The sequence below is a fragment of the Loxodonta africana genome, chromosome 4, assembly GCF_030014295.1.
Source record: "Loxodonta africana isolate mLoxAfr1 chromosome 4, mLoxAfr1.hap2, whole genome shotgun sequence".
Taxonomy (NCBI): Eukaryota; Metazoa; Chordata; class Mammalia; order Proboscidea; family Elephantidae; genus Loxodonta; species Loxodonta africana.
This window is the reverse complement of record NC_087345.1, coordinates 190,700,725-190,727,733: the sequence shown is the minus strand read 5'-3', so window position 1 is coordinate 190,727,733 and position 27,009 is coordinate 190,700,725. Positions and strand designations below refer to the sequence as shown.

At 37.0% G+C, this 27,009-nt stretch overlaps 1 protein-coding gene across 1 annotated transcript in view; it reads right to left on the bottom strand.

Moving 5' to 3' along the window:
• Nucleotides 1-14,232: 14,232 nt before the first annotated feature.
• Nucleotides 14,233-27,009, bottom strand: part of ITGB1 (integrin subunit beta 1) — a 56,039-nt gene continuing 43,262 nt past the window's right edge. Inside the window, exons 10-16 of the mRNA XM_064285107.1 lie at nt 26,449-26,589; nt 26,105-26,304; nt 24,478-24,716; nt 24,037-24,259; nt 22,939-23,171; nt 20,946-21,112; nt 14,233-15,490 (exon numbers count right to left, since the gene is read on the bottom strand). Coding sequence (XP_064141177.1) covers nt 15,425-15,490; nt 20,946-21,112; nt 22,939-23,171; nt 24,037-24,259; nt 24,478-24,716; nt 26,105-26,304; nt 26,449-26,589 — 1,269 coding nt within the window. The 3' untranslated portion in view covers nt 14,233-15,424. The remainder of the gene's footprint in view (nt 15,491-20,945; nt 21,113-22,938; nt 23,172-24,036; nt 24,260-24,477; nt 24,717-26,104; nt 26,305-26,448; nt 26,590-27,009) is intronic.

The following is a 27,009-nucleotide window of genomic DNA, read 5'->3' as shown; positions in this document are numbered from 1 at the left end:
CAGTCGGATCTATTGTAATGTCTCCAGATTTATTTATTTTGGGTATTTGCCTCTTCTCACTTTTTTTTTCTTTTGTCAGTCTAGGCAGTGGTTTCTCTATTTCATTGATCCTTTCAAGAACCAACTTCTCATTTTGTTGATTCTATTCTGTTTCTGTTTATTTCTGTTCTGATCATTTTCTTTCTTCTGGTAGCTTTGGTCTTCTTTTGCTCTTTTCTATTGTTGAAGTTGTTGGGTTAAGTTACTGATTTGGGGCCTTTTTTAATGTAGGCATGTATTGCTATGAATTTCCCTCTTAGTACTGGTTTTGCCGGGTCCCAAAGATTTTGATACTCTGTGTTTCCATTTTCATTTAGTTCTGAGTATTTAATTTCACTTTTGATTTCTTCTGTGATGCAATGGCTTTTCAGTAGTGTTTTAGTTTTCCATTATTTTTTTTTATTTCTCTTGTTGATTCCTATGTTCACACCATTGTGTTTAGAGAGGTGCTTTGTATGATTTCAGCCTTTTTAAATTTGTTAAGACTTGTTCTGAGTCCTAGTATATGGTCTATTCTGGAGAATGATTCATGTGCACTGGAGAAAAATGTGTACTGTTCTGACGATGGGTGGATCATTCTGTTTTATGTTACGTGTCTATTAGGTCAAATTGGATTGTAATTTTATTTAAGTTCTCAGTGTTTTAGATGTTCTGTCTAGAACCGAAAGCGGTGCATTGAAGTCCCCAACTATTGTGGCATTGTCTATTTTTTCTTTCATATTAGTATTTGTTTCATGTATTTTGGAGTATTGATGTTAGGTGCATATATAATTGTTATGTCTTCTTAATGTATTAATCCTTTTACTATGTAATGTCCTTTTTCTCTTACACTAGATTTTGATTTAAAGTCTATTTTATCTGATATGTATGGCCACTCCTGCTCCTTTTTGGTTACTGATTGCACAGAATATTTTTTCCATCCTTTTATTTTCAGTATGTTTATGTCCTTATGTGTAAGGTGTGTTTGTTGAAGCAGCAAAAGGATGGCTCATGTTTTTTGTTTTGTTTTTATCCACTCTATCACTCTCTGCCCTTTACATGGGGAGTTTAGACCATTTACATTTAAAGTTATTACTGAAAACAGATTGTCTACCTCACTCATTTTGCTGTTTGTTTTTTGAGTTTCTTTTTTATTCTCAGTGTGTGTGTGTGTTTGGCTGCTTTCGTGCAATGAGCCTTTTTGATTTCTTCCGTGTATTTTTTCTCGCTGACTTCTTAGTGGTTACTATACTACATTACAGACCTTGCAACTGTGACAACATTTAACAAACAAGTAACACAGAACATTAACATACTAAATCTATTCCTCTTTTACTCCTATCACATTTCTGTTGGTACATCTCCATTAACATCATTGTACATCCTATACCTGACAGGTTTACTTTGTACTTATTTCCTGCACACTTTATGTTGTATTACTTGTGGAATTAAACTATCCAGTTTCCCTGAAAATATTCTGTACTTGGTCTTTACATTTGCCCATGCTGTTGTGGTTTTTAGAGACCTCTCTCTCTCTGTTATTTTGTTTGTGCAGATTCAAGTATTTGTTTAATGTTCTTTCCTTTATATTAATACTAGCAGAGCTGGTCTGGTAAGGGCAAATTCCCAGAACTTCTGTTTATTTGGGGATGTCTTGATTTCCTCCTCATTTTTGAATGACAGCTTTACTGGGTAAAGAATTCTTATCTGGCAACTGTTTTCATTCAATATTTTATGTATGTCACTCCATTGTCCTCTGGCCTCTAGAGTTTCTGGGGAGAAATTTGCACTAATTATTATAAAGAACCCTTGCTATGCTATATTGTTTTTCTCTTGCTGCTTTCAGAATCCTCTCATCTTTGGTTTTTAGGAATTTTATTAGAATGTGACATGGGTAGATGTCTGTATCTCTTCTAACTGGAGTGTTCATGCAGCCTCCTGTATTCAGGTTTGGCTCCCTGTTCATGACTCAGAAATTCTTTATGATTATATCTCAGAAAATTCTATGTATTTATTATTATCGTGGTGCTCTGGAAGCCCAATAATTATTAGATTTCTTCACTGAATTCCACATTTACATGTGGCTTTGTTCACTTTGTCACTTTGTTCTTTTTCCTTGAGACTTAATAACTTCAGTTACTCTGTCCTCTAGTTCACTTATTCTATCTTCTGTCTGTTCGGTTCTATTGTTGAATGTTTGTCTTGCTTTTTGTAATTCAGTTGCTTTATTCTCCAGTTCCAGTAATTCTCTTTGATGTTTTTATTTTTTTATGTTTTCAATTTCCATAGTTTCCTGATCTCCATTAGTTTGTGTGTGTGTGTGTGTACGTGTTTTCTTTAAACATATTTAACACCATTGTCTGGAAGTTTTCTGTTTTTTCCATTAACCTCGTCTCCTTAGAAGAAATTTCCTCTTCATGTTTTTCTTTTGATTGGTCTTTCTTCTCTTGTGACTTTGTGTGCTTTAATTTTTGTTGAACTTGGGACATATTTTTTAATATTTTTAAATTCTATGTTTTCTGATTTTCAAGAGAAAGATTATTGTGAGATTTACTTCTGCTATCTTCTCCTAAGTTCCAATAAAGGGCACTCTTGCCCCTAGGTTTTTTTTCCCCCCCCAGAACTGAATCAGGAGTTCTAAGGCTTTATTGCTGATATTTTCAACTTCTAGTTCATTGCTCCAGTTTTTAGGCATTTTGAAAGGTTTTCTCTGTGTGCTTATTCTGGCCAGTTCTCCACAACGTGGTTGACTTTGTTGATGCGTTAAAGTACCTGGGTCTTCTGAGGATTTCGCTGTATCCCAGACTGCACTCCTCGGGCTGTGTTTCTTCCCTCCCTTATGTAGACTTGGGTACAATTTCCCTCTGTGGTTCTTGCACATGTTGAGCTTTTCCACTGGCTGTGTATGCAGATGGTAGTGGTGTGCTTGACCTTCCAAGGTGCAGGTGGATAGCACCTTATGCCCTTCCCTCATGGGTGACTCTGTACAGGCTCATCCCATGGTGTCCTGTTGTGGGCAGTGTGTAGGATGGGTCCCACAGCAGTTCTTCAGTTTGTCTTAGTTCTGGAGATCATCTGCCTCGGGTCTCAGCAAGATTCAACAGTACTTGCAGTGCTTTGGTCACACTGCACTCTCCCAAGTGCATGGCTTGTGAGCTCCCACAGCCAAGCTGTGCCACCTTAATTAGACTATAGCTTCACTTTAGCTCCCGTCCTCTGTTCTGTTTAGCATGTTGCCATTCCAAAATGGTCACAGTGAGCTGACTCCACCAGATGCCAGCAGGTACAATCTCCTAGCTTCTATGCTGCCCCCACTCTCCCGTTTCTGGACTCACCTTGACATTCCTACACGTCCCCTGCTGTCTGGTGCTTTGAGATCTCAGTTTGTGCTTGTTTTCGTTGTTCAGTGGATTAATTGCAGGGAGATAAATGGGAGCAGCTACCACATTTTTATGCAAACAACCTGTATCTTTTCCATTCGTTCGCTAGCCATGCCCTCACAAGGTATCTTTGTTTAAGTGTGCTATGCTCATTTATTTTTACAGCAACATGTGGAAGAGCACTGGCACGGTGGCACTTGTGAGGGGGCCTCAAAAGGGGGATGGCATGGCCAGCACACAAATACAGAACATATGTGTCATTTGTGTAAAAATGTGGTAATTACTCCACCATCTTGCCCTGCCCCTCTTTTTATGTCTTTAAACACACTTTTTCCTAAGTTAGGGTCATAAGAAAAACCCCATATTATATTCATTTTTTTTTTAATTTTGCCTTTCATATTTAAGTTCTGATTATACCTGGCATTGATTTTTTATGTATAGTGTCATGTAAGAGCCCAATCTTATTACCATATCAAATGGCGCAAAATCTTTAGTCATAACTCTGTCCTCTTCTCACTGATCCTAATGCCCACTCTGACACAAATCAAGTATACATATTTCTGTATGGATCTGCATTTGTGTTCCCATTCTATGCCGCTAGTGTATTTGTCTCTGTGGCCATATCCTTTGTCTAAATTACTGTAATGGTATCACAAGATCATTTCTGATTCAGAAAGTATCCCACCTTGTTTTTTTTTCTTAGTGTCTTGACTATTCTTAGCCATTGGTTCTTCCATATGCTGTTTAACTCAACTACTAAAGATTTAATGTCAAACATGATAGTCTTAATTTCCAGAGTTCTATTTGGTTCTTTTTCAAAATGGCTCAGTTGATTTATTAAATTTCTTATTTTTTTCTCATATTTTAAAGCATTTTTTGTTTCTGTTCTGTAAAGCATATTCAGAGGTGTAGCACCAGATCACGGGGGCCAAAATACTGCCTTACCACAATAAATTTGCCATAATTTATTTGACCACTTACCAACTGTTGAACATCCATGTTGTTTCCAACCATTTGGTATTATACATCATGCTACAAAGATAATCATTCTAGTTTGATGCATTTCATTTCTTTACATTTTTATGATTAACTTCATTTTTGCTTTTAATGTAGGCAGAGAGAAAATAACAACATGTGTAATCAACATCTACAGAAGCTTACTCTGATTCAACATCCCCTTGCCCTGTCTAGGTCATTTTATAGGTCTGTTGCCGTCGAGTCGATTCCAACTCATAGTGACCCTGTAGGACAGAGTGGAACTGCCCCATAGAGTTTCCAAGGAGCGCCCGGCAGATTTTTCTAATAGAAGTAATTTGATGATTTGGTGTTATGATTTTATGCATCACTGGAGAATTTAATAAAAAATAAAACTACATAGGGTTAAAGCATGCTTTTTTCTTTTCTTCTTTTTTTTTTTTTTTAGCAGGGGCACTAGTATCTATTCACTTAAAGCAAGATCTATGTTTATTTTACCTAACCTTATGATTGGAAACCCTGGTGGCATAGTGGTTAAGTCCTGCGGCTGCTAACCAAAGGGTCAGCAGTTCGAATCTGCCAGACACTCCTTGGAAACTCTATGGGGCAGTTCCACTCTGTCCTATAGGGTCACTATGAGTCGGAATCGACTTGATGGCACTGGGTTTTTCTGGGTTAACCTTATGATCTGGAATCCCTGGGTGGTGCAAATGGTTAACATGCTTGGCTGCTAACTGACAGGTGGGGGTTCGAGTCCACCCAGAGGTGCCTCGAAGAAAGGCTTGGTGATCTACTTCCAAAGTAGACATTGCTGAAAACCTCCATGGAGCACAGTTCTACTCTGATGCACATGGGGTCACCATGAGTCAGAATCAACTCTGCAGTAGCTGCCAATTGAACAGTTGGAGGTTTGAGTCCACCCAGAGGCACCCTGGAAGAAAGGCCTGCTGATCTACCTCTGAAAATCAGCCACTGAAAGCCCTACGGAGCACAGTCCTACTCTGACACATATGGGATTGCCGCGAGTCACGGTTGATTTGACAGCAACTTTTTTTTTTCAACGTTATGATTACTTTTCGTAGAATTATGGAATCAGCATTTTTACTGAATTGTTATAAGGCTTAAATGTTAACAAAACAACAGCTACTTTAATGGATTAAGTTCTTAAAATGTAAATGAATTTGGGATATAAAAAAACTTTCAAAAGGCTAACATATTCCAATACACGGTTTCTGAACCTTTTGGGATTTACTGCACTGTACCTCATTAAAATTTTATGTCCTAGTTCATTAAAAGAGAGATTAAAAAAAAAAATAGTGTTTTTGGAAAAAACTTACATGGTAAATTAGGTTCTCATTTAGCAATTTATATGGAGTAACATTGGTTACACTTTTCATAATGTGTCAGCATTCTTATTATTTCTACTCTGGTTGTTGTTTCCATTAATCAGGCTTCCTTATCCCCCTTACCTTCTCATCTTTGGTCTAGGATAAATGTTGACCTCTAGGTCTCATTTAGATGTTTGGAGGAGCACAGTACTCATGGATGATACTTTATGAGCCACTCTGTCTTTTGGCTGATAAGTGATCACTGGGAGTGGTTTGAGTTCCAAGCCTAAAGGGTATCCCTGATTGACAGTCTCAGGGGTTCCTGTAGTCTCTACTGGTCCAGTAAGTCTGATCTTTTTTAGGAATTTGAGTTATGTTCTACATTATTTTCCCATTCTATCCAGGACCTGGTCAGAACAGTCAGTAGTGGTAGCTGGGCACCATCTAGTTCTTCTGGTCTCAAGCTAGTTGAGGTCATGGTTTGTGTAGACTATTAGTCCTATAGGCAAGTTTCTTCTAAGTCTTTGGTCTTTCTCTTTCCCTGCTGCTCCAGACACACAGAGACCAACAGTTGTATTTTAGATGGCTGCTCACAAGCTTTTAAGACCCCAGACGCCACTCACCAAACTAGGATGTAGAACATTATCTTAGTGCATTATGCCAAATGACCAAGATGACCCCCTAGACTATGGTCCTAAGCCTTCTGACCCAGTAAACCGATGCCATGAAGTGTTCGGTTATGTCTAGGAAGTAGCCATAACTGTGTCCCTTACGTGCTTCATTTTATACATGTGAATGGAACTCACGCCAACATTATATATATTTGCCTAAAGAAACACCTATACCTGCACTCCCGTATATTCCTATATGCTTACTTATTCATATATAAGCATAGATATCTACCTATTCAACCACTTACATATTTTTGGTTATCACTGCTGAGAGACAGATTTGAAAGAGCTTTAGAAAGGTGTGTTTTTAAATGTCCTATTTGATATCATATTTTTATAATTTCAAACATTCCAGATAATTCTTAATTTACAGAGAAATATACCTCAGATTTAAAGACCTGTTGCTATCAGATATGAATAGTGCTAGGTATTTGTCATCAACCTGACAACCTTAAGTACTTATATCTTGAATTTTAAACGCAAACAAGAATCCATATAATTTACAAACAAATGCTTAAAATTATTTTTTAAATGCAGTTGACAGACTATGAAGTGAGTAAATGCTTCATGTTACATCATTATAGGAAGTAACAACTGGCTTTTGTGCAAGAGACAAAAGGGAGGGGAAGAACGTATTAAGATCTCAGGACAGCCTTTCCCAGAACTGGCTGGCATTAGCATTCTTTGTTACGGTGTCAGCAGTAGGTAAGAACCTGAGGTGTTAATAACAGGGAAAACTATAGAAACATTCTGAATAAAGATTTAAGGGTGAGAGATAAGACACAGGGGTTCCAGGTTTGGGAATAATTTAAGATGATTTCTTCCTGGAAGAACGACAGTGTCTGTGACAGAAGTGGTAACAAGAATAAGGTAAGTGCCATATTGAACGCTTTGAGTTTGGGCTGATGGTAGACAACTATGTGGTTACGTCCCGTGAACAGATGGAAAGAGGGAACTGAGGTAGAGCTGAATGGTCATGGTTGGAGCTGGGGCTCTAGGAGTTATACATGTAAGAGTGGAAGACTTCACCAGGGATAGAGAAAAATGCAAATTTTGCTTTGGACATAGTTAGAGGAAGACAGTAGGAGACAACAGTGAGGATGAGAACCAAAGACAAACTTTATAAAAGAACAAGAAAAGGCCATTTGGGGGAAGAAGCACTGAAAGTTAGGATGAAGACTATTAGAAACGGGCATCAAATGTCCCACGACACCACTGGACAGAGGCACGTGAGAGAGATTGGGGGTTGAAGGAAGACATATGAGTGGCTAGAAGACCACGTTTGAGAGGCCAGGAATAAAAAGAAGAGGACTGAACTGTAGCCTTACTCAAATATATTCACATAATTAAAGCTACTGTTGTTTTGAGTCTTATTTTGTCATGTACTTTGAGAACCCAGTGAAACATTATTGATGAACTAAGATATATCTGATATGCTGAAAAAAGGAAAAAAATGCTTAAGCATGTGCTCTGTTCCCGTTTCGTTACAAAAAGTATGAAGTATGACTTAACAGTCAGGCTTATAGTAACTTCTTCTTTTATTATTTTGTAGTATTTATTTTAAAAGATAACTTTTTAAGGCAGAAGTGGTGAAATACATTGTGCTTGATCACAGGTACACTAATCGGTCCATGGAATGCCTAGAAACAAACTATACAACTGAGGTGAGAAAATACACACAACTTGTTTTTAAACATTGACATTTGGGCTGTTTACTTAGTAGCTACACTGGCCAGTGGCATAAAACTGAGTTGCAAAGGAACTTATTGATTTGTTTTCATTGTGATATTTTGACGTTCCAAAGTTCTAATAATTCTGAAATGATACGCTACTTATATTTGCATTGATCTGTGTAAAAATATGATTTGGTGATTTTATAGTAAATCCAAACCTTATATTAAACCAACAGCTAACTAGAGGGAGGCAGTATGATGTAACACATGGTCTTGGGCTCCAGGCAGCTGTCCAACACAGCTTTCTAAAATGACAGAAATGTTTTATTTCTCAGAAGTCCAAAACAGCAGCAACTAGGCACATATGGCTACGGAGTGCCTGAAATGCAGCTAGTGCAACTGAGTAACGGAATTTTAAATTTAATTTAATTTAAATTTAAACAGCCACATGTGGTCAGTGGCTACCATACTGGACAGTGCAGGTCCAGAGCCAAACTGTCCGGGCTCCACTCCCTGTTCTGCCACTTATTATAATCCTCTGTGCCTCAGCTTCCCTATACCTAAAATCAGGATAACAAATACCTCAGAGGTAAGGAATAAATAAGTCAGCACGTGCCAAGTACTTAGAACAATGTCTGACACAAAGTCAACACTCGATAGATGTTGGCTTCTATTATTATAGATATCTAGCACTGTCACACAGACTGCTCATTTAACAAATATTTACTGAGCCACTGGGGAGACAGCAGAGAACCAAACCTTCAAATATTTTCGTCTTCATGGAGTGTATGGCCTAGTGGATTGAGATAGATAATTCAGCAACACAATAAGTGAGCAAATTACTGCGAATGTTAGAAAGTGATAAATAAGTACCATATAAAAAGAGAAGAGACAGTCAGGTGTAAAGGATTGGGAATGCGCAGTAGGGTTAGGAAGATGCAATCTTTAAGAACATGACACTTGAGTAAAGACTTGAAGGAGAAGTGAGTCGTCAGGTATCTGGGAACGAGCTCTCCAGGTGGAGGAAGCAGTGCGAAAGCCCAACGTGAGGGAGTGAACCAGAGGTGTCAAAGGAATAGTGAGGAGGCCAGTGCAGCTGAAGCAGGGTCAGGGAGCTGGGGTTATGACCTATTGGAGGGCCAGATCATGTAGGGAAAGGAGGAGCCAATGAAGGGCCTCAACAACTGTCATAATCTGACTTACATTCTAAAATAACCACTCCAGCTGCTATGGCAGCACCAAGTGCAGAAGCAGGGAGGTTAGGTATAAGACTGTTGCAGTAATCCAAGTGGGAGGCTATGGTACACCGGACCAGGTACCACAGTAGAGACAGTGATAAACTCAGCAGGTAAATTGGAAATAGGCTGTAACCAGAGTCAAAGTTTTTAGGCTCAACAACCAGAACACCGAGATTTACATAAATCAAGATGAGGAAGACTGTGGGAGGAGCAGGTCTGAGGGACTGGAAATGAAAAGTTCAGTTTTGGACATATGTTTCATGTGAGCTTTCGGATGTGGAGATACTGAATAGGTACCTATGAATCTGGAGTTCAGGAAAGAGGCAAGGGCGAGCTTATAAATTTGAGTTCCCATTTACTGAGATGGGGAAGATTCGAGGAAAAGGGGCTTTTTAATGTTTGTTTTGTTTGTGGTGGGGTTGGGGAAATGAGTTCAATTTTAGGCAGATTCAGTTTGAGATGCCTATAAGATATCGAATAGGCAGCTGAATATCCTAGATTTTGAGGGAAAGGTCTCCAGCTGGAGATATCAACTTGTGAACTGTCAGCACAGAGACAGTATTTCAAGTATGAAAACTTATTACCAAGGGAGCTAGTAAAGCTAAGAAAAGTGATCCCAGGACTGAGCTCACACCACCCACAAATTTGAAGATGGAGATACAAAGATGAACCAAAAGGAGACTTAACAGGGCAGTTTATGATATAAGGAAAAACCTGGAGTGTGCTATCCTGGAATCCAAGTGAAGAAAGAAAGGGGGCGTTATCAACTATATTAAATGCTGCTGAAAGGTCAATTAAGAAATAAGATAAACACATTTTTCCATTGCATTTAACATATGGAAGTAATGGCGATCTTAGCAAAAACAGTTTTGGTGGGACGCTGTGGACGCTAAAGTGGGTTAAAGAGTGAATGCGGAGAGATGGAGACAGAGAAACGACTCTTTTGTGTTGTAAAAGGGCGTAGAGAAATGGTGGCTGTAACTATAGCATATTTGCCGCTGATGGAAATGGTAAGGGAAAATTGATGACAGAGGAGAGGACAAGAACTGCTTGTTCGTTGGGATTCAGTGGCGGGACTAGCCTTAGGAGTGCAGAGTTCACCTGTAGTAACTGGCAGAGTATACGACTGCAGAAGGTGCTAAGCAGGCAGATGTGGTAGTTGTAACTTATAGAAATTATTCATTTATCCAACAAACAGTTATTGGTCACTCACTCACTTTCTGTGTCAGCCATTGTTCTAGGGATACAATGGTGAATCCTGGGTCTCAGGGAGCTATCGAACCTAGGACTAAGACAGAAACATCAAATACAAGAGTTTTGTAGTAGCTTTAAGGACACGAAAGTGTGGCTGCAGTGGAGGTTTTGGGGAAGTACGATCAAATTTGTGTTTTAAATGTCTGCTTAGAAACCAGCTACTTGCTTACTGCAGAACAAAATGCTGATTATTTCCCCCAGGGATAATTTTGATAAGTAAACAACATTAATATAACATTGTCATGAATATGTAAATTCAATATTTCAACCACTGCCCATAAAATTGAAGACCAAATCAGTCTTCGTAAATTATTACAATAAAGCAATGGATTAAATTAAGGAGTTTAAATCTTCTGAATAGTGTTTTCACTCACAAAATAACCCATATGTTTAATATGGCAGTCTCTTCAGAATTAGTCCTAATAAACCACGAATCCAGAAGAATGAAACTCCAGTGAAAACTTAAGATTGCGGAAGGAAATTAATATTATCTTTATGAGTGGACTTTACTGAGTAATATTTGTCTCATGTTTTTTCCTATCATTTTTGACCTGAGAGGTTCTAGTATGAAAAAAAAAATTATAGATAACATATAACCAGGCTGTTTAACCTTGATCTAATCCAGTTTGTAAATCTGCTCCCACAGATCACTCAGAAGCCATTTCCACCTCTCCAGGGACACGGGGATGATCCTAAAGGGACACTGAAGTATCTCACAGGCTCTAAGAGTGTCCTGGAGTATTCTTCACGTTTCAGAACTCTTTTGAGCATACTAGCTCAGAAATATCTAGGTCTTTGAGGAGACAGGAAATAAACTAAAGACAAATGGCCTCCACTCAAGGTTACTTTGAAAACTCTAATAGGCAACAGAGTAGAAATATGTCAACTACACATTAAAATAAAAAGTTGCACGAGTGATTTTTTTAAGGGGTATGATGAACTATTCTTGTGGCTAAGGACTTTATCTGGGTATTTTTATCAAGGAAATTCATAGTTATATTTTGCAAAAGAATAAGAAAACATTTTAAAATGTCCGAGAATCACTACAAATCATGCCACTACTGACATGTGACACTGACCAAATACTGTGTACATAATACTTAAGATTTTGTAAATTTTCATAATACAGTTTGAATGGAAGAAAAATTATAACTCTTATCTTACTTTCGGAACTCATTTTGGGATAGCATTTCATTGGAGATCAAAATGTAGTGCTGCTGGGAAAATATTTTAGTGACAAAGTTCTAAGTGGCTTCAATCAAAAAAGTATCACAATGTGATATATTAATATATATATATATAGAAAATTATCAATCTGTTATACGGTTTTGAAATTGCCAGGTTAAAGCCTAAAATTATCTAAATGTCAACGTTCTTATAGTCAGTATGAAAAAAACCTCTATACAATTTCTCTAGCTGCCAAATAAATGGATTTCTATAGTCCTAAAATCTTTCTTTACAAATAGTAATACAAAAATCTAAAAATTCACCATATTTCAGCCTTGAGGCCATATATCGGGAAAAAAAATCACATAGATATGGGTAACAGACTTAATTCTTACAATACTGATGAAACCTCATTGTAAGAGCAGAGTTCTGGAGCAGGAAGCATGTAATTCAACCCAATCAACTATGCCTAATGCAGGGCACAGTGGCTGAGCTAAGCGGGACTGCCAGCGGGGGAAATGGGAAGAAGCAGGTGAAACGGAGTGATAGACAAGGAAGGTGATCACTCTCCTCATGGAACTTACAAACTAGGAGTGTATACTTCTCAACTAAAAGATGCTTCCGTCTAAGAAACACATTTAAGTAAAATGTAAAACGGCGGGGGGCGGGGTGTCTTAGTTATCTAGTGCTGCCATAACAGAAATACTACGAAGGAGTGGCTTTAACAAACACATTCATTTTCCCACAGTTTAGGAGGCTAGCAGTCTGAAATCTGGGTGCTGGCTCTAGCATAAGGCTCTCTCTTTCTCTCTTCAGCTTGTTTCTTGGCTCCTTGGGGATCTTCATGTGGTCCGCATCTATCCTCCCCCATCTCTGCTTCCTTGCTTAATCCGGTCTTTTCTATCTCAATACTAATACTATCATATCAACATAACAAAGAAAACCCCTTCCCAAATGAGATTATAACCATAGATCAAGGGTTAGGATTTACAACACATTTTTGGAGGAGGGGTAGGGGGAGACACAATTCAATCCATAACAGGGGGACACTAGTACAATGGGAAAGGCTGGTATAATTGAACTTAATATGGTCCTCTCTTTCCCTCCAAATCTAACATTTGTTGTGTGCTCTGGAAAGGAATATACTTCTTTTAATAAGCTGCATATTCTTTGTGGATATACAATGTAAGCCAAGAAGTACTGCTACTAGGGTTCCAGTTCATACATGCACGGTTTATGCCACACAAAACGTGCTGTGTTCAAACATGTCTCTGCAATCAGTGGATGGCTGCAGACAAGTCCTCTCAGTAATATGATACAAATAAGTGAAGACACTCATTAGGGTGCCTTCTAAAAAAGGATACTTTTTGTGCCATGGGAAAAAAAAATATAATAATAATAATTTTGAGGTCAGGGCTAGTATTAACTTTTTTAACAAATCTTAAGTGGATATCTTCCCAAATCACTGAAGCTTTGTAACAAGTTTATGGGAATGCTACCCCACATAAAACAAGTTTTTAGATGGATCAAGCATTTTAAAGAAGGTCAGGAAGACCTCAAAGATGAACCAAGAGAGGGAAGACTACTCAGAAGGTTATGGTGATGGTTTTTTGGGATTCCAAAGGGGTAATCTTGATAGATTTTCTCAAAGGACACAAGACAGTCACAGCGGCTTATTATGAAGAAGTTTAAAAAAAAAAAAAAAACTGAAAACTGCATTGGTGAGAAAAAGGCCAGGAAAGTTGCACCAAGGAATTTTTTTTTTCCATCACGACAACACACCTGCTCATCCTTCAAGGGTAGCCAGGTCTGTCCTACAAGACTTTCATTGGGAAACCTTACCCCACCCACCCTACAGTCCTGACGTTCGCCCTTCAGACTTCTTTTTGTTCCCAAAACACGAACAACTTTTAAAAGGAACACAATTTGAGTCCCTAGAGGATGCCGAAACTGCTGTTTTGACGTGGTGTAAATCGAAGAGCACAGAATTCTTCGGGGAAGGGTTAGAAAGATGGAAACACAGCTTTCAGAAGTGTACAGACCTAGACGGTGGACATGTCAAGAAACAACAGCTTCACATTTTGACATTTTTGTTTAAGGAAGGTTTCCATGATTTTGTAGCAATACTTTTTGACTTACCCTAGTATACCAAATTTTTATTACCAGAAAATAACATTCCTCGTCTATATCTTGAAAAAATTATATAATTTCCAGCTTCTGGTAACTGTTCTAAGTTAATGTTCATAAAGAATTAACTCTGCTTAATGTAAGGGTGACACCTACCCCTCAGTGCAAGCGGATGAAGATCTATGGAAGCCCCAAGGTAGTCTTAAAGACTACATTTTACCATACCACTTTCCCTAAGTTTCTAGCGCATCTTTTTTTTTTTTTTTTTTTTTAAAGAAATGTGTTTCAGCTTCTTAAGTAGTATACCCTACCAACCAGAGCTGTTTTCCCCAACCTCGTAAACCTTTAAAAATCTCATGCACACAAGGTGACAAATAGATCAATAGAGTCACAACATCCAATTTCAGTATTTTGGGCATTTTTATTTAATAAATAACTTCAGTAAACAGTATTGTAAAAAGTGAACTGTTAAAATTAAAAGGCACTTAAAACAAGAATGTGGCTAGTGTGAGACAAGACAGGCAACGCCACGCTGAGAGGTACACACACGCTGGGCTTGTATGGTGCTAACTGAAAGCACGGCTTGTTTAAGTGAGAGCCGTTGCATAAGCTACAGTACATGTCACATGTTCATTAGAAAGGCAAATGTACAGCTAAAATTTAAAAAAAAAAAAGATACTGATTTAAAAAAAAAAGTCTTACTCCTCCCCCACAACTGCAAACAAACACATTAAAGGATTAAAAGAGGTGATAAGAAGCACCAGGCTTTAAACAAAATAAAAATAAAATAAATTTAACTAAAAAGGCCCCCATTCAGCAAATACTATAAAAATTAAGGCCTTTATGTAAATAATGCTAAATCAAGGGCTTTTTTGCAGAATATTTCCCAGTACTTTTATCCAAGGCTTGAATTTATAGAGAAGGCAGAAAAGTTACCAAAATTATGTAACTCTTAAAATGGCACACAGGTTTTAAAGCTATCCGTTTTTCCTTCCTAACCCTCTGAATTCTTCCCATGGCCTTTGTAGGTCAAATATTTCAAAACAGTTTTATACCTGTAACTCCCAACATACTCAACTTTCAGATATGTCATCAGTTATGTGTGACAGGCAAACAACAAAAATAATAAACTTAAAGCAATTCTAAACTAGCTTGCAGGACATTTACTTTGGATTCTGTATAACTGAAAAAACTCAAGTCCTGACATATCTGTAAAGCTAAAAATCAAATTTAATACTTGATTAATAAAACTCTCAACATGCTGATTCCTTTATCTACTGCCCTTCCAATCACTTTAGCAATATTGCTTAAGCCAATAACAGCTTGATTTCAATAGACCAGGAGGAAAAGGTCAAAAAGGCACAATGTGACCTTTGCTGACAAGGATACCATCCTGTCTTAAGTCTCCTGTCAGTCCCTGGCATTGCTATTAACATTATTTTCAAAATAATAAAAATAAAACAATTATACATATTATACATTTTGAAACCTGCACATGAGTGAAACTATGGCAATATTACCCTAAAGCTACCTTTACTGTGACTGTGAAAGGCTACTTGGCATTCAGTGTTGCGAAATTTGCACAATCAGTGCTCATTTCCCCTCATACTTCGGATTGACAACAGTTGTCACGGCACTCTTATAAATAGGATTTTCACCCTAAAAGAAAGCGAGAAAAATGATCAGTTACTCTACTCCAATCATATTAGTTTGTAAATCACTATGTGAAAGTTACACTGATTATAAGAAGTGGTTTCCATTTCATCTGTTCAAATACCACACTCAATTAAAAAAAGCATTGACAAAAGCTTACACTAAAATGAGAAATGAAGCTTTCCTCTATAAATGTAATGAAAAGGTGCCTGGCAAACTGGAAGTGCGTTATACAGTCTTATACAGTCTTCCCACACCCAGGGGTTGATTTAAGAATGGCCTCCACAGCAGGGAACATGCTGCTGTCCTGCAGTCCCTCCTGTGAAGTACTTCTACTGCCAGGCTTAAGGAAGCAAGAACTCCCCACAGTAACTGCCTGGTTCCCATCCCTCTGTTGCGCACAGAAGGTGCTGGATAATGAACAGAAATCCCTGGCTTCCTTCTCTGTAAGGGACAAGTTCTCCTGGGAGCTCTTCCACAAAAGATGGGCATTCAAACCCACCAGCTGCTCTGCAGGAGAGAGATGTGACAGTCAGCTTCCGTAAAGATTACGGCTTGGAAACCCTACAGGGCAGTTCTGCTCTGTCCTATGGGGTTGCTGTGAGTCGAAATCGACTCAACGGCAATGGGTTTATGGGGTAAGCTTGTCTTCATGTCACCAGGGGTACTGCTCCTGCACTAACAAATCACACTGTGACATCTGCTTGGCGTGTTAAGTAAAATAATTCCCATTCTTACAATACCTTGCTGGTGAGATGTTTTATTTTTATTATAATACTATACTTTTTTTTTTTTTTTAAACTTTAGTAAAGAGTACACAAATCAAGCCCAGTAAATGACTATAAGCTATGAACACGAGAGAGGTCTCAGGATCCAAAAACATACTCCGACAGCAATATTTTAGTAACAGGAAAACAACTACCCAACACCACCATTTCCTTCAAATGTTCCCTTATGCTAAGTGCTACACTTAAATATCAGCTATAGCATTCTTTGTTCTCCTTCTTACCAACTGAAAGCAGGGCCGGAAGCCCAGTGACAAGCATGGCCTTATCACCTTTTACCACAGAAAACTACAGTAAGTTGCAATGTAATAAAATATTTAACTATCAGGGCATTAAGAGATGATTCTGAAACGCTGTTTAGTTTTATATCTCACTATAAAGTCATTTGCAGGTGATTCAAAACAACGTTTATAACTAGAAAGTAATTCTGAAGTTTTATTTACCCTTCACTATAGATTTATTTGAATCTGGCTTTTGTGGCCATAATTTCTGCACTCAAGGTGGATGCAGTTTTGCGGATGACAAACATGAAAATAAAGGTACTCTTAAATTGTAAAAAAATACAATTATGTATATAACATGGGAATGGTATAACAAAAAAGTCACTGACTTTGAGAAGCTTAAGGATGTTTTCACAAGCAAAATTGACTTATAAATTATTGAAAGGTGAATAGGAACATACCCAAAGTCAAGGTATAGGGAAACTTACCTTCAGAGCAAAGTTTACCTTTTTGTATACACAAACACTTGTATTTATTATTTCAAAGTCAATCCAAACAAATAACATGCAAGGTTAGAGGTAAAATTAAGCTCACTATCTGCATTAGGCATCATTTTAAATGGAAGAAAACTAAAATAATTCAGATTAGTTTCCATCATTCACAGTGCAAATTCTCTCACCCCCCCCCCCCCCAAAACACAAAGCTTATTTAAATTAAGAGAACAGGGTGATCCTCTGCAAGGAAGCCCTTTGTGCTCAGGAAGAGGTCATCCTTGTCCACTCTGAACTGCGCTAACAGTGGTGGCTACGGAATCATCCCGAGGCATTATGGAGAGAACACACAACTGTGGGAGCAGAGCCCACGTTTAAGTGTGCGTAACAGCAGAGGAGAGATCAGACCATTTGTCACACCACTTGAAGAGTTTAAGTTGATGATCAGATGTGCTTGATTAAGTGGACCTACACGGTAGTCCTAGGTGCTGAAATTACTGCAGTGTCCGCCCGTTCTTCCCAATCTGTTGCTGACATCATTAATTGACTGGCAAACCTTTGCCAAGATCAGAAAAGTGCTCTACAATCCATGATTTAGCTTTAGTTTCTCGATGCTTGTTAATTTCTACTATTAATTTCTACTTTAATTTTTCTCGGGAAAAATCTCTTGGAATAATCTGTAGCTGTGAATTTACCTGTATTTTACTAATGAATAAAGAAACTTTTACCACACTTTCGCTTCTTGAATTACATAAAATGCTTATTTTGGCTAAAGCAGTCATATTTTAGCCAAAATTTAACAGTATAAACATTAAGTTTTCAATACTAATTATTTATTGCTAATTTCCTTCAAAATGCAATTGAATGTACAGGCAAGAGTGAAAACTTCACCTTTCATCAGGACAAGTAAATCAAAATCAAAATTTTTCTCATATGAGAAAGAATCATATGAAATTGCCAATACTTGGCTGTTTATGAAACGACCTGAAAAAACAAACAAAAATGCCAGCAATTTCACTGGCTAATTAGTTTCCCCCACAAAATGAGTCATAAGTGAGAAAGAAAAGAGTGTGTCAAATCTCAGACTAATATAAAAATGTACCAATCTGCCCATATCTGAATCTGACTACCTTTCCGCCATCAAATTTAACTTCGGTGTTTAAAAAGTCTCAAAATCTGCTCAGAAATAACAGGAAAATCTGACCAGTAATGTTTTTCAAATGTTATCAGTACTTCCTATATCCCTTTCAAAATATTAAACATTCCTTTTATTTAGGCTCTTATTCACTTATCATTTTATAACTACACTCCCAATAAAGTAAGCTTGGCTCTAGTGCCAGGTTCCATGTAATAAACTTACTTCCTCATTATAATGTTTGCCCATAACAGTAATGTTACTCTGACCAAGTTTCAGCAAATGCCAAAAAGCTGTAACTTTCTCTATAAAGAGTAATCTACCTATTCCTAACCGAGCAATAGAAAGTCTCTTAAAGATACATGTTTGCTACCAATACAACGCAGTGGATAAGAACACGGACTCTGGAGCCTGGGCTTGAATCTCAGCCCTCCTACAAACTAGCTATGGGAATCTGGTCAAGCTACCCGAACTTCCTGGGCCCCAGTTCTCTCCTATGTGAACTAGGAATAAAAACAGTTCCTACTATTATCACTATCATGAAGAATAATTAAATACTGGCCCAGTGTTTGGAGCTGTGCCTGAGACACAGTATCATGGATCTTAGCTATTAGCGTAATTATAATCACTACCACCACCATCACTATCTGCACAGTAAGGTGAGAAGTGAGAAAAACTGCATGGTTACAGACTCAATCACATCCAATCAGCTGCCAAAGAAAGGACAAGTTCTGGATCACCAGTCAGGAGAATTTGGTTCTAATCGCCAATTGATTTTTTTTTTTTTATCAGAGTTTTGGTGCTTACATGATTTACATGAAAATACACTGGAATCATTTCACGTCACCCAGGTATTGCATACATTCACCAAAGTAACACCCTAGTTTAAAGAATAGAATAGGCAAGCCTTATTACAACTGTAAAATTATCAACTAGGTTTTTAAAACTGTAAACTGTTTGTAATAGGACTTTTTCCTTTAGTTTTTGCTATCTTAAAAAAAAAGTTCAACCTTAAACTTGAAAATTAGAATAATTCAATAACTAACAAGAAATATGACACAAAGAAAGCTCTTCTGGCTTTTAACTGAATGTCAAGTTACAGTCAAGAACTGCAGGATCCCAAAACCTTTCTAAACCAGTAACAATGATATCGTAGTTGTGTATTAATTATCCAAAATGCTATAGTGGGCTTTATTCCCCTATTTTGCGGTTTGGATTTCATGTTCAATTTTCACTTTTCAACCCTAAAATTTACATTTAGTATAACACGGATAATACCACCTAGAGCATAGCTGACGATTAGAGCTGACAGACTGATTTCACAGACCGTCGTTCCTGTGCCAAAGCAGCTACCCCATACAATAGAAGTTACTAACTCCATGGTTTTCACGGATGTGAAAAACTAAAGCTCATGGAAGAAACGTGACTCCATGCATTCTACTTACTAAGTGCAAGAGCTGGGATGTGGCCCTGGGCCTGTCTGACACCAACACACGCTTTCCTTTCACTACACTACAGCTGTGCTTCCATACCATGTAACTTAATTTAAACCCTGCCTAAAGACTAAAAAAAAAAAAAAAATTTTTTTTTTTTAAAGACTAAAGACTAACTCTAAATTAACACACAATAAGAAAAGCCACAATATTGCCATATAAATAAAGCCACATTTTCAAAAAAATCGTAACAGTGATAAAGGACACACAGTGCGGTAAAAAAGGGTCAAAGTTCACATGCAAAGACAGAAAGTGAAAGAAAATACGAACGGCGACTTAGAGACCAGCTTTACGTCCATAGTTTGGATTCTTGAAATTATTAATAGGACTCTTGTAAATCGGATTTTCTTGCTAAAGTAAAAGAAATAGTTTCTAATGATTTCATCAGAAAGAAAATTGACATTTATAGTGTTTAAGCACTAGAAAAGTGTTTCTACTATTTCTACATTCCTGAAATTCATAATTAAAAACAAAGAAAAAAGCCCAAGCTAACTGTAGTGAAATGCAAATAACTAAAATTCATTTAGGATAGAAAATACTGATGGCTGTCACTACTTTCTGGTATCAAAGGACAGGCACACAAGGGCCAACATTTAGCCACCTACCTTCTGACATTGTATTTCAAAGTATTATTTAAGCCAGCACAAAGTGCTAGCACAAACCTTCAGTCACTTAAGGCTCGTTTTAAAATTTTTATAAAGCTTTATTGAGAAACAATTTATATAGGGTAAAATATACCCTTTTAAAACAGAGTTCTCAAATGAACAAATACTCCCACAATCAAGACTATCCCGGAAAGACCCCTCCTGACCCTCTGGAGTTGACCCTCACCCCACTCCACCTCCTGACAACCACTGGTCTGGTTTCTGCCGCTACAGTTTTGCCTTTTCAAGAATGTCATACAAATGGAATGATACAGTATGTACCCTTTTGAGCCTGGCTGCTTTCCACTTCAGTTCTTCATTAATAATAGAGCTTTCCATTGAGTATCTTGCTACATGGATAATATTATTTAGGGTCCTATTTTACATTAGATGAAAAGGCAGAAGAGCAGATTTAGGACCAAAACTATTAAGGCAATAAAAATACTTGCCACAGTAACCAGAAGATACATTCTTATAATGTGCACAATGTCTTATAATGTGTATAAAACTTACGATATTTTATTTCAATGGGATATATTTATGATCTATTTTTCACTAAACGTAAATTCTCTAAATTTTTGTGGAATACAGTATTTAAAGAGGACTTTAACTTTTTTAATAATCAGTTTTAGAGTTACTGAACAGTTACATTTACTTTATGAATCTTACTTTTTAGATGTTCTACAACTCACCGTGTCCCATTTGGCATTCATTTTCTCCTTTTCAAATTTAGCGAATTCCCTCCTGTCATGAATGATCATTAAAAGCTTCCAAATCAGCAGCAACGCAAGGCCAATAAGAACAATCCCAGCAACAACACCAGCTACGATTGGAATTATGTCTGGACCAGTGGGACACTCTGGAGAGTAAGAAGGGAAGAATGAGCACCAAAACCCAAACCAAACCCACTGCCGACGAGTCGATTCCGACTCATAGCGATCCTATAAGGACAGAGTAGAACTGCCCCATAGAGTTTCCAAGGAGCGCCTGGCAGATTCGAACTGCTGACCCTTTGGTTAGCAGCTGTAGCACTTAACCACTATGCCACCAGGGTTTCCAGAATGAGCACACAAGGGGTTAAATGAGAAAAGTCCGGCCATAACCCAAAGAGATAGGCAATACCTCATAAGAAATCTCCAGGAATAAAAACCCAAGTTACATGAATGCAGACGGTCCCAAAAAATCTATAAAAAACTACTAGAGCAAAAAGTGAGTTTGTAAGTTCCGTAAACAAAAATCAACTATTTCTATATAGAAGAAATTGAAATTTGTATGTATTTCTACACATTGGAAAATGAAATTTAAAAAACAGTAGCTTTTATAATAGCATCAAAAATCATGAAATAATTACGTATAAATCTAACAAGATATGCATGCTAAAAATCACTAAACACTGATGAAAGAAATCAAAGAACTGAGTAAATGGAGAGATATACCATATTTATGGATTAGAAAACTCAGTATCATAAAGATGTCAATTCTCCCCAGCTGGATCCATAAAATCAATGCAATTCCAATCAAAATACTGATTTATGTAGAAACTGACAGGTTAATTCTAAACTCACATGGAAAGGCAAAGGAATTAGAAAAATGTTTCAAAAACACTTTTGAGAAAAAATGAAGTTGGAGTGCTCACATTACCTGATTTCAAGACTTCCTACAAAGCTACAGTAATCAAGACAATGGGGCAGGGGCTAAGGTGGGGCTAAGGGGGACACACATACATAGATCAATGGAACAGGATAAAGTCAGCAATATACCTAACACGTATAAGGTCGCCTGATTCTCAACAAAGGTAGAGAAAGGATAGTCATTTCAAAAAATGACGCCAGAACATCTATAAGGGAAAAAAAAGAACCTCCACCTATACTTTATTCACGTCATGTACAAAGATTAACTCAAAATGGATTACAGGCTTGAATTTAAAATCAAACTATAAGACATCGAGAATAAACCACAGGTGAAAAATGCTTATGATCTTAGGTTAGACAAAGGTTTCTTAGACACAATACTAAAAGCAAAATCCATAACAAAAAAAAATAATAAACTAGACTGTCAAAATTTAAAACTTCTGGTCTTCAAAAGGTACTGTTAAGAAAACGAAAAGACAAGGAGGCACAGAATGACAATATTGGTAGAACATGTATCTGATAATGAAAAACAGTACAGAGACATTAAAAATCAGTTTGGTAGTTTATTATGCAGTTACCATATGCTTACCATATGCCTCCAAATCCCACTCCTAGTATCTACCAGGTGGAATGAAGACGTGTGTTCACATAAAAACCTATATGTAAATGTAGAAAATCCCAAAGAAGCTGAACAAATTCAGTGCTTTTTAAAATAGCCTTTAACAAATGTCTTTCCCAGTATCCAAGTCTAAATCAAGCTCAAATTTTAATATTATGAATAACGACAGAACTCTTATCGAGCACCTACTAAGTACCAGGCATTGTGTTAAGTTTCTTTCCTGGATTATCTCATTTAATCTTTAGATTGTGTACTCAGGATATTGAAAACTTGCTTTCTTTTTCATATAGTTAATTAAATACTATTTTCAAGCTTTGTAAGATAAAATTTTCCCAAATTGAACTTAAATCCAACTGGACACTGTTTCTGGATATGAGGGAACAAGAAAGACATGAAAGAAAACGAAAAGGATATCTGAAATGCTCGGGTTTATACCTGGAGTCTCCACAACATGAACAATGGCCTCATTGTTCCCATTCACTGAGTATGTGAAATAGAACCAGCAGTCGTCCACGTCCTTCTCCTTACAATGGGACAGGGGATCGACCTGGCCCGGCTGGGGTAACTTGTCCCGGTTTTCCACCTTGGTAAGGTTGAAATGTGAACATTCATCTGCACACTTTTCTTTCTTCTCTCCTTTATTGAAGGCTCTGCACTGAACACATTCTCTGTTAAAAAACAAATTATTTGCATGTAAAATAGGCTCGGATTCTTAAATATTTTAAAGTATTTGCTTAAAGATTATTTCATGTGCTAGAGCTAGATCCATATGACCAAAGTGAACCAAGAAGCAGGAAAGAAAATTAAAATAAATGGAGAGGCATACTACATTTCTGGATGAGAAAACTAAGTATAAAGATGCTAGCCTCCAAATGAAATTATAAATTTATTGCAGTTCAAATTAAAATCCCACTAAAGAAACAAGAATAGGTAAAGTTTTTTTTTTTTTTTCCTTTAAACGTGAGTGCCGAAGCCCAAGCCCAGTGCCATTGAGTCCCTACAGGACAGAGCAGAACTGCCCCACAGAGTTTCCAAGGAGCACCTGGAGGATTCGAACTGTCGACCCTTTGGTTAGCAGCTGTAGCACTTAACCACTACGCCACCAGGGTTTAGTAAACTGAAAATAGCCCTATCAGATATCAAACACATAATAAAGTAATAACAATTAAAACAGTATGGTACTAGTACAGAAATAATTCTTCAAAGGCAAAAACCTCCAATTTTGTTTAGTTTGGTCAAAAGATAGTAATTAAGCAATTGGTAATGCTAATTTAACAAAGGTTACAATGTAAATTACATAGCAAATTCAGAACAAAATAATGGTGCTACTCTCATATAATACTTTCGTATCACGTAACACATACTAGCTATTGAGAAAGAATTTTTAAGAGTTGAAGAGTGGGTTTCAGAGGGGCAGGAATTTAGCTACAGTGTAACCTAATAAATACTGCACTGTTCTGGTTTTAGTGGTAATACATATTCAGCTCAGAAGAGAGTAAAAATCAATTATTTAAAAAATGCAGAAATACTTACTTATGTTCAGCACAGACGCCAAGGCAGGTCTGACACATCTCGCACGTTGGCCCCTGAAATTTGGGGTCTGTGCATTTACAGGTGCCACACTCGCAGACCCCTCGTCCGTTGCAGATCTGCCCGTTTTTGGCCATGCACGAAGAAGTATCCAAAGAGCACTCGCAAGCACTGCCAGTGTAGTTGGGGTTGCATTCACACACACGACACTTGCAAACACCATTTCCTGCAATTAAAAGTATCATTTCTCACAAAAATGGCAAAAATATAAAACCACAGCATTGATTTAAAAGTAAAAATAACAACATGGAAGAAAATGTATCTAAGGGATGACTGACCTATAATGCTGCGTTCCCCTTTTCTATTTATTCATCAAGTAAACTCTTAACATTTTTCATATTAGGTGGGATCACATTTTTACTAGAGTTTTCACTCTTTTCTCACCTCCACAAACTTCGCCATTGGATCTGTCACAGTTGAAATTATCACACTCGCAGAATTTGCCAGAATAAATTTCATTTGTATTATCCCTCTTTCTACAGACACACTGTCCACAGACACACTCTCCATTGTTACTACAGATTTCTGAGCTGTTTTCCTTCCTGCAGTGAGCATCCATGTCTTCACTGTTCACTTCATCTGTGCTACATTCACAATGCCTACCAACACGTCCCTCGTTGCACCTAAAGAAACATTCCAAAATTTCACTCACATAAAATAAAAACAATTTAAAAGAATAAGTCATATTGTCAGAAAGACTGGGAAAGGAATACACTCTATGAACAATCTCTTCAAACTACACATATATTACATTCACCCACCACAGGTACAGAAATGTACACGTGCACACAAACATGGCAACCTAGCTCGCATGGAATATATATATGCAAAGGCCTAGAAAAACAAATCTTTCTTCTGCAGAGTAATCACTTTGATCAAGATGAAAATATACTCTAGCAACAGACAGTGAACAGAGCATTTGGGAACACAAGATAATTTTAAACAGTATGTTGTATTCTCAAATGACATGCTAAAACATTTTACTTTAACCTCTTTATACACAGGTAAAGTACACCTAAATTTAGAGCAATGGTTCAATTGTTAATCTGAAAAACTACAATAAACACACCTAAAAAAGTGTATAGAGGTATTTTAGGAACACCTAATGCTTGTGGACACTCACTAGATACACTGGTTCGCTGTATCTCTGGTAAATAAATGAAGAGAAGAAATGCAAAACATTTTCAAGACAGTCTTTTTGGTTAAATGACATTTTATTAAAAGTGGATCTACATGACTCAGAAGTGTATGTATAACATGGAAAATAAAAATAACATTTATTATTTAAGATATTTAACAACTGATGGTGAAATATAGCCATTTATTTTCTTCATAAAAAATAATCCTTCTAAACCTAGTGATTCGGGGCTGACATTTAGATCAAATACTCTTCCTCCTCCTATTCTTTTAAGGAAAGTAGAGTATATTGTTTTATTTTTAATAAAAAGTAAACACAGTGTGGAAATCAAATTTAAAATAACTTGATTAAAGTTTTGTTAGTAGATTCTACATTCTGAAAATAATTAATTTTACAAAGCATATTTAAAAAAAAAATCATTCCAACACAGAAGTACATGAAGTAGAAGGTGAACATCCTTTATTGCTTTCCAATTCCATTTCCCAGATAAAATCTCCTTAATCAGTTTGATACATTTTTCTATAAATGTATTTCATATAAATGTATTTATCTCTAGAAAATTCAGATTGTTATAAGAGGGAACAATCCAAATGTTACCTTAACAGTTTGTTAAATACACTCCTGCATGGCTGTAAAAGCTTTCATTTTTAGAATAAAGAGCAGTCTTCTGAAGAAAAAAAGGAAGAGATGGACTTTCCATAAAGATCACATAAAGAACATCGGACTAATCTTGGGTGAGCAATAGTCGTTGGAATGACTAATTTATGTGCTCCAAATAGACAGATATTCTCTGGATGTACCAAAACAGAGCCTGCCTACGATTTCCAAGCCAGCATACCTGTCTTCCGTCACTCTCTAGCGTTCCCGGCTTACCTGCAAGCGCCACACTCAAACGTCCCGTTTCCTTCATGGCACTGTGGACTTTCAGGGATGCCTTTACTTTGGCATTCGCATTCACAGATGAACTGAAGGATAATCTCTACGTCTTCCGTGAAGCCCTGAGGCTTAATTTTAATGGTTTCAGAATTCTTATTTGGACATTTATTTGAAGTTATGCTAATTTCAAATTGAACCTCAAAAAAAAGAAAGAGATTAACAATTAGGCAGTTTAAATTTACTAAGAAATACTTCAAAAAAAACAGTCATTTTTAAAATGTTTCACAAATTATAAACCAGCATTTTCTTCCTTTAATTCAGAAAATGTTTATACGACATACCTCATCTCCAATGGAAATATTGGAACATTTTCTTCCATTTTCCCCTGTTCCATTCACCCCATTTTTGCAGTAAGATTTATAATTTATTGTTACTCCTTCTGGCAATTTGCTGTTTTCCAAAATGACTTCTGAGGAAAGGGACTAAAAGAAAGACTAATTATACACAGGGAAGTCGAGCTAAATCCTACCGCAGAAAAAAGTGATTGCATAAAGCCAATGCGTAAAATGAGCTGTTAAGTATAATTTAAATATTTTCAAGCCAAATCCAAAATACAGAACCCAAAAAAACAGGCTCTAATTAATAAGGACCAAATCTTAAAATTAATGTACACAATTGAAAAAGTAAGACTATTTCTATTCTGTTTTCTATTAAAAAAAAGAAAGAAAGAAAACCCTGTGGGGCACAGTTCTTCTCTGATACAGACGGAATCGCCCTGAGTCGGAATCGGCTTGACAGCAGCTGGTTTTAGGAAGGAATTAAGCCAAAGTGCTTATTTAGGATATCGGGTCTCACAGGAAAAAGGAGGAGGTTACAGCGGCAATCTATCTTACGTCCACACC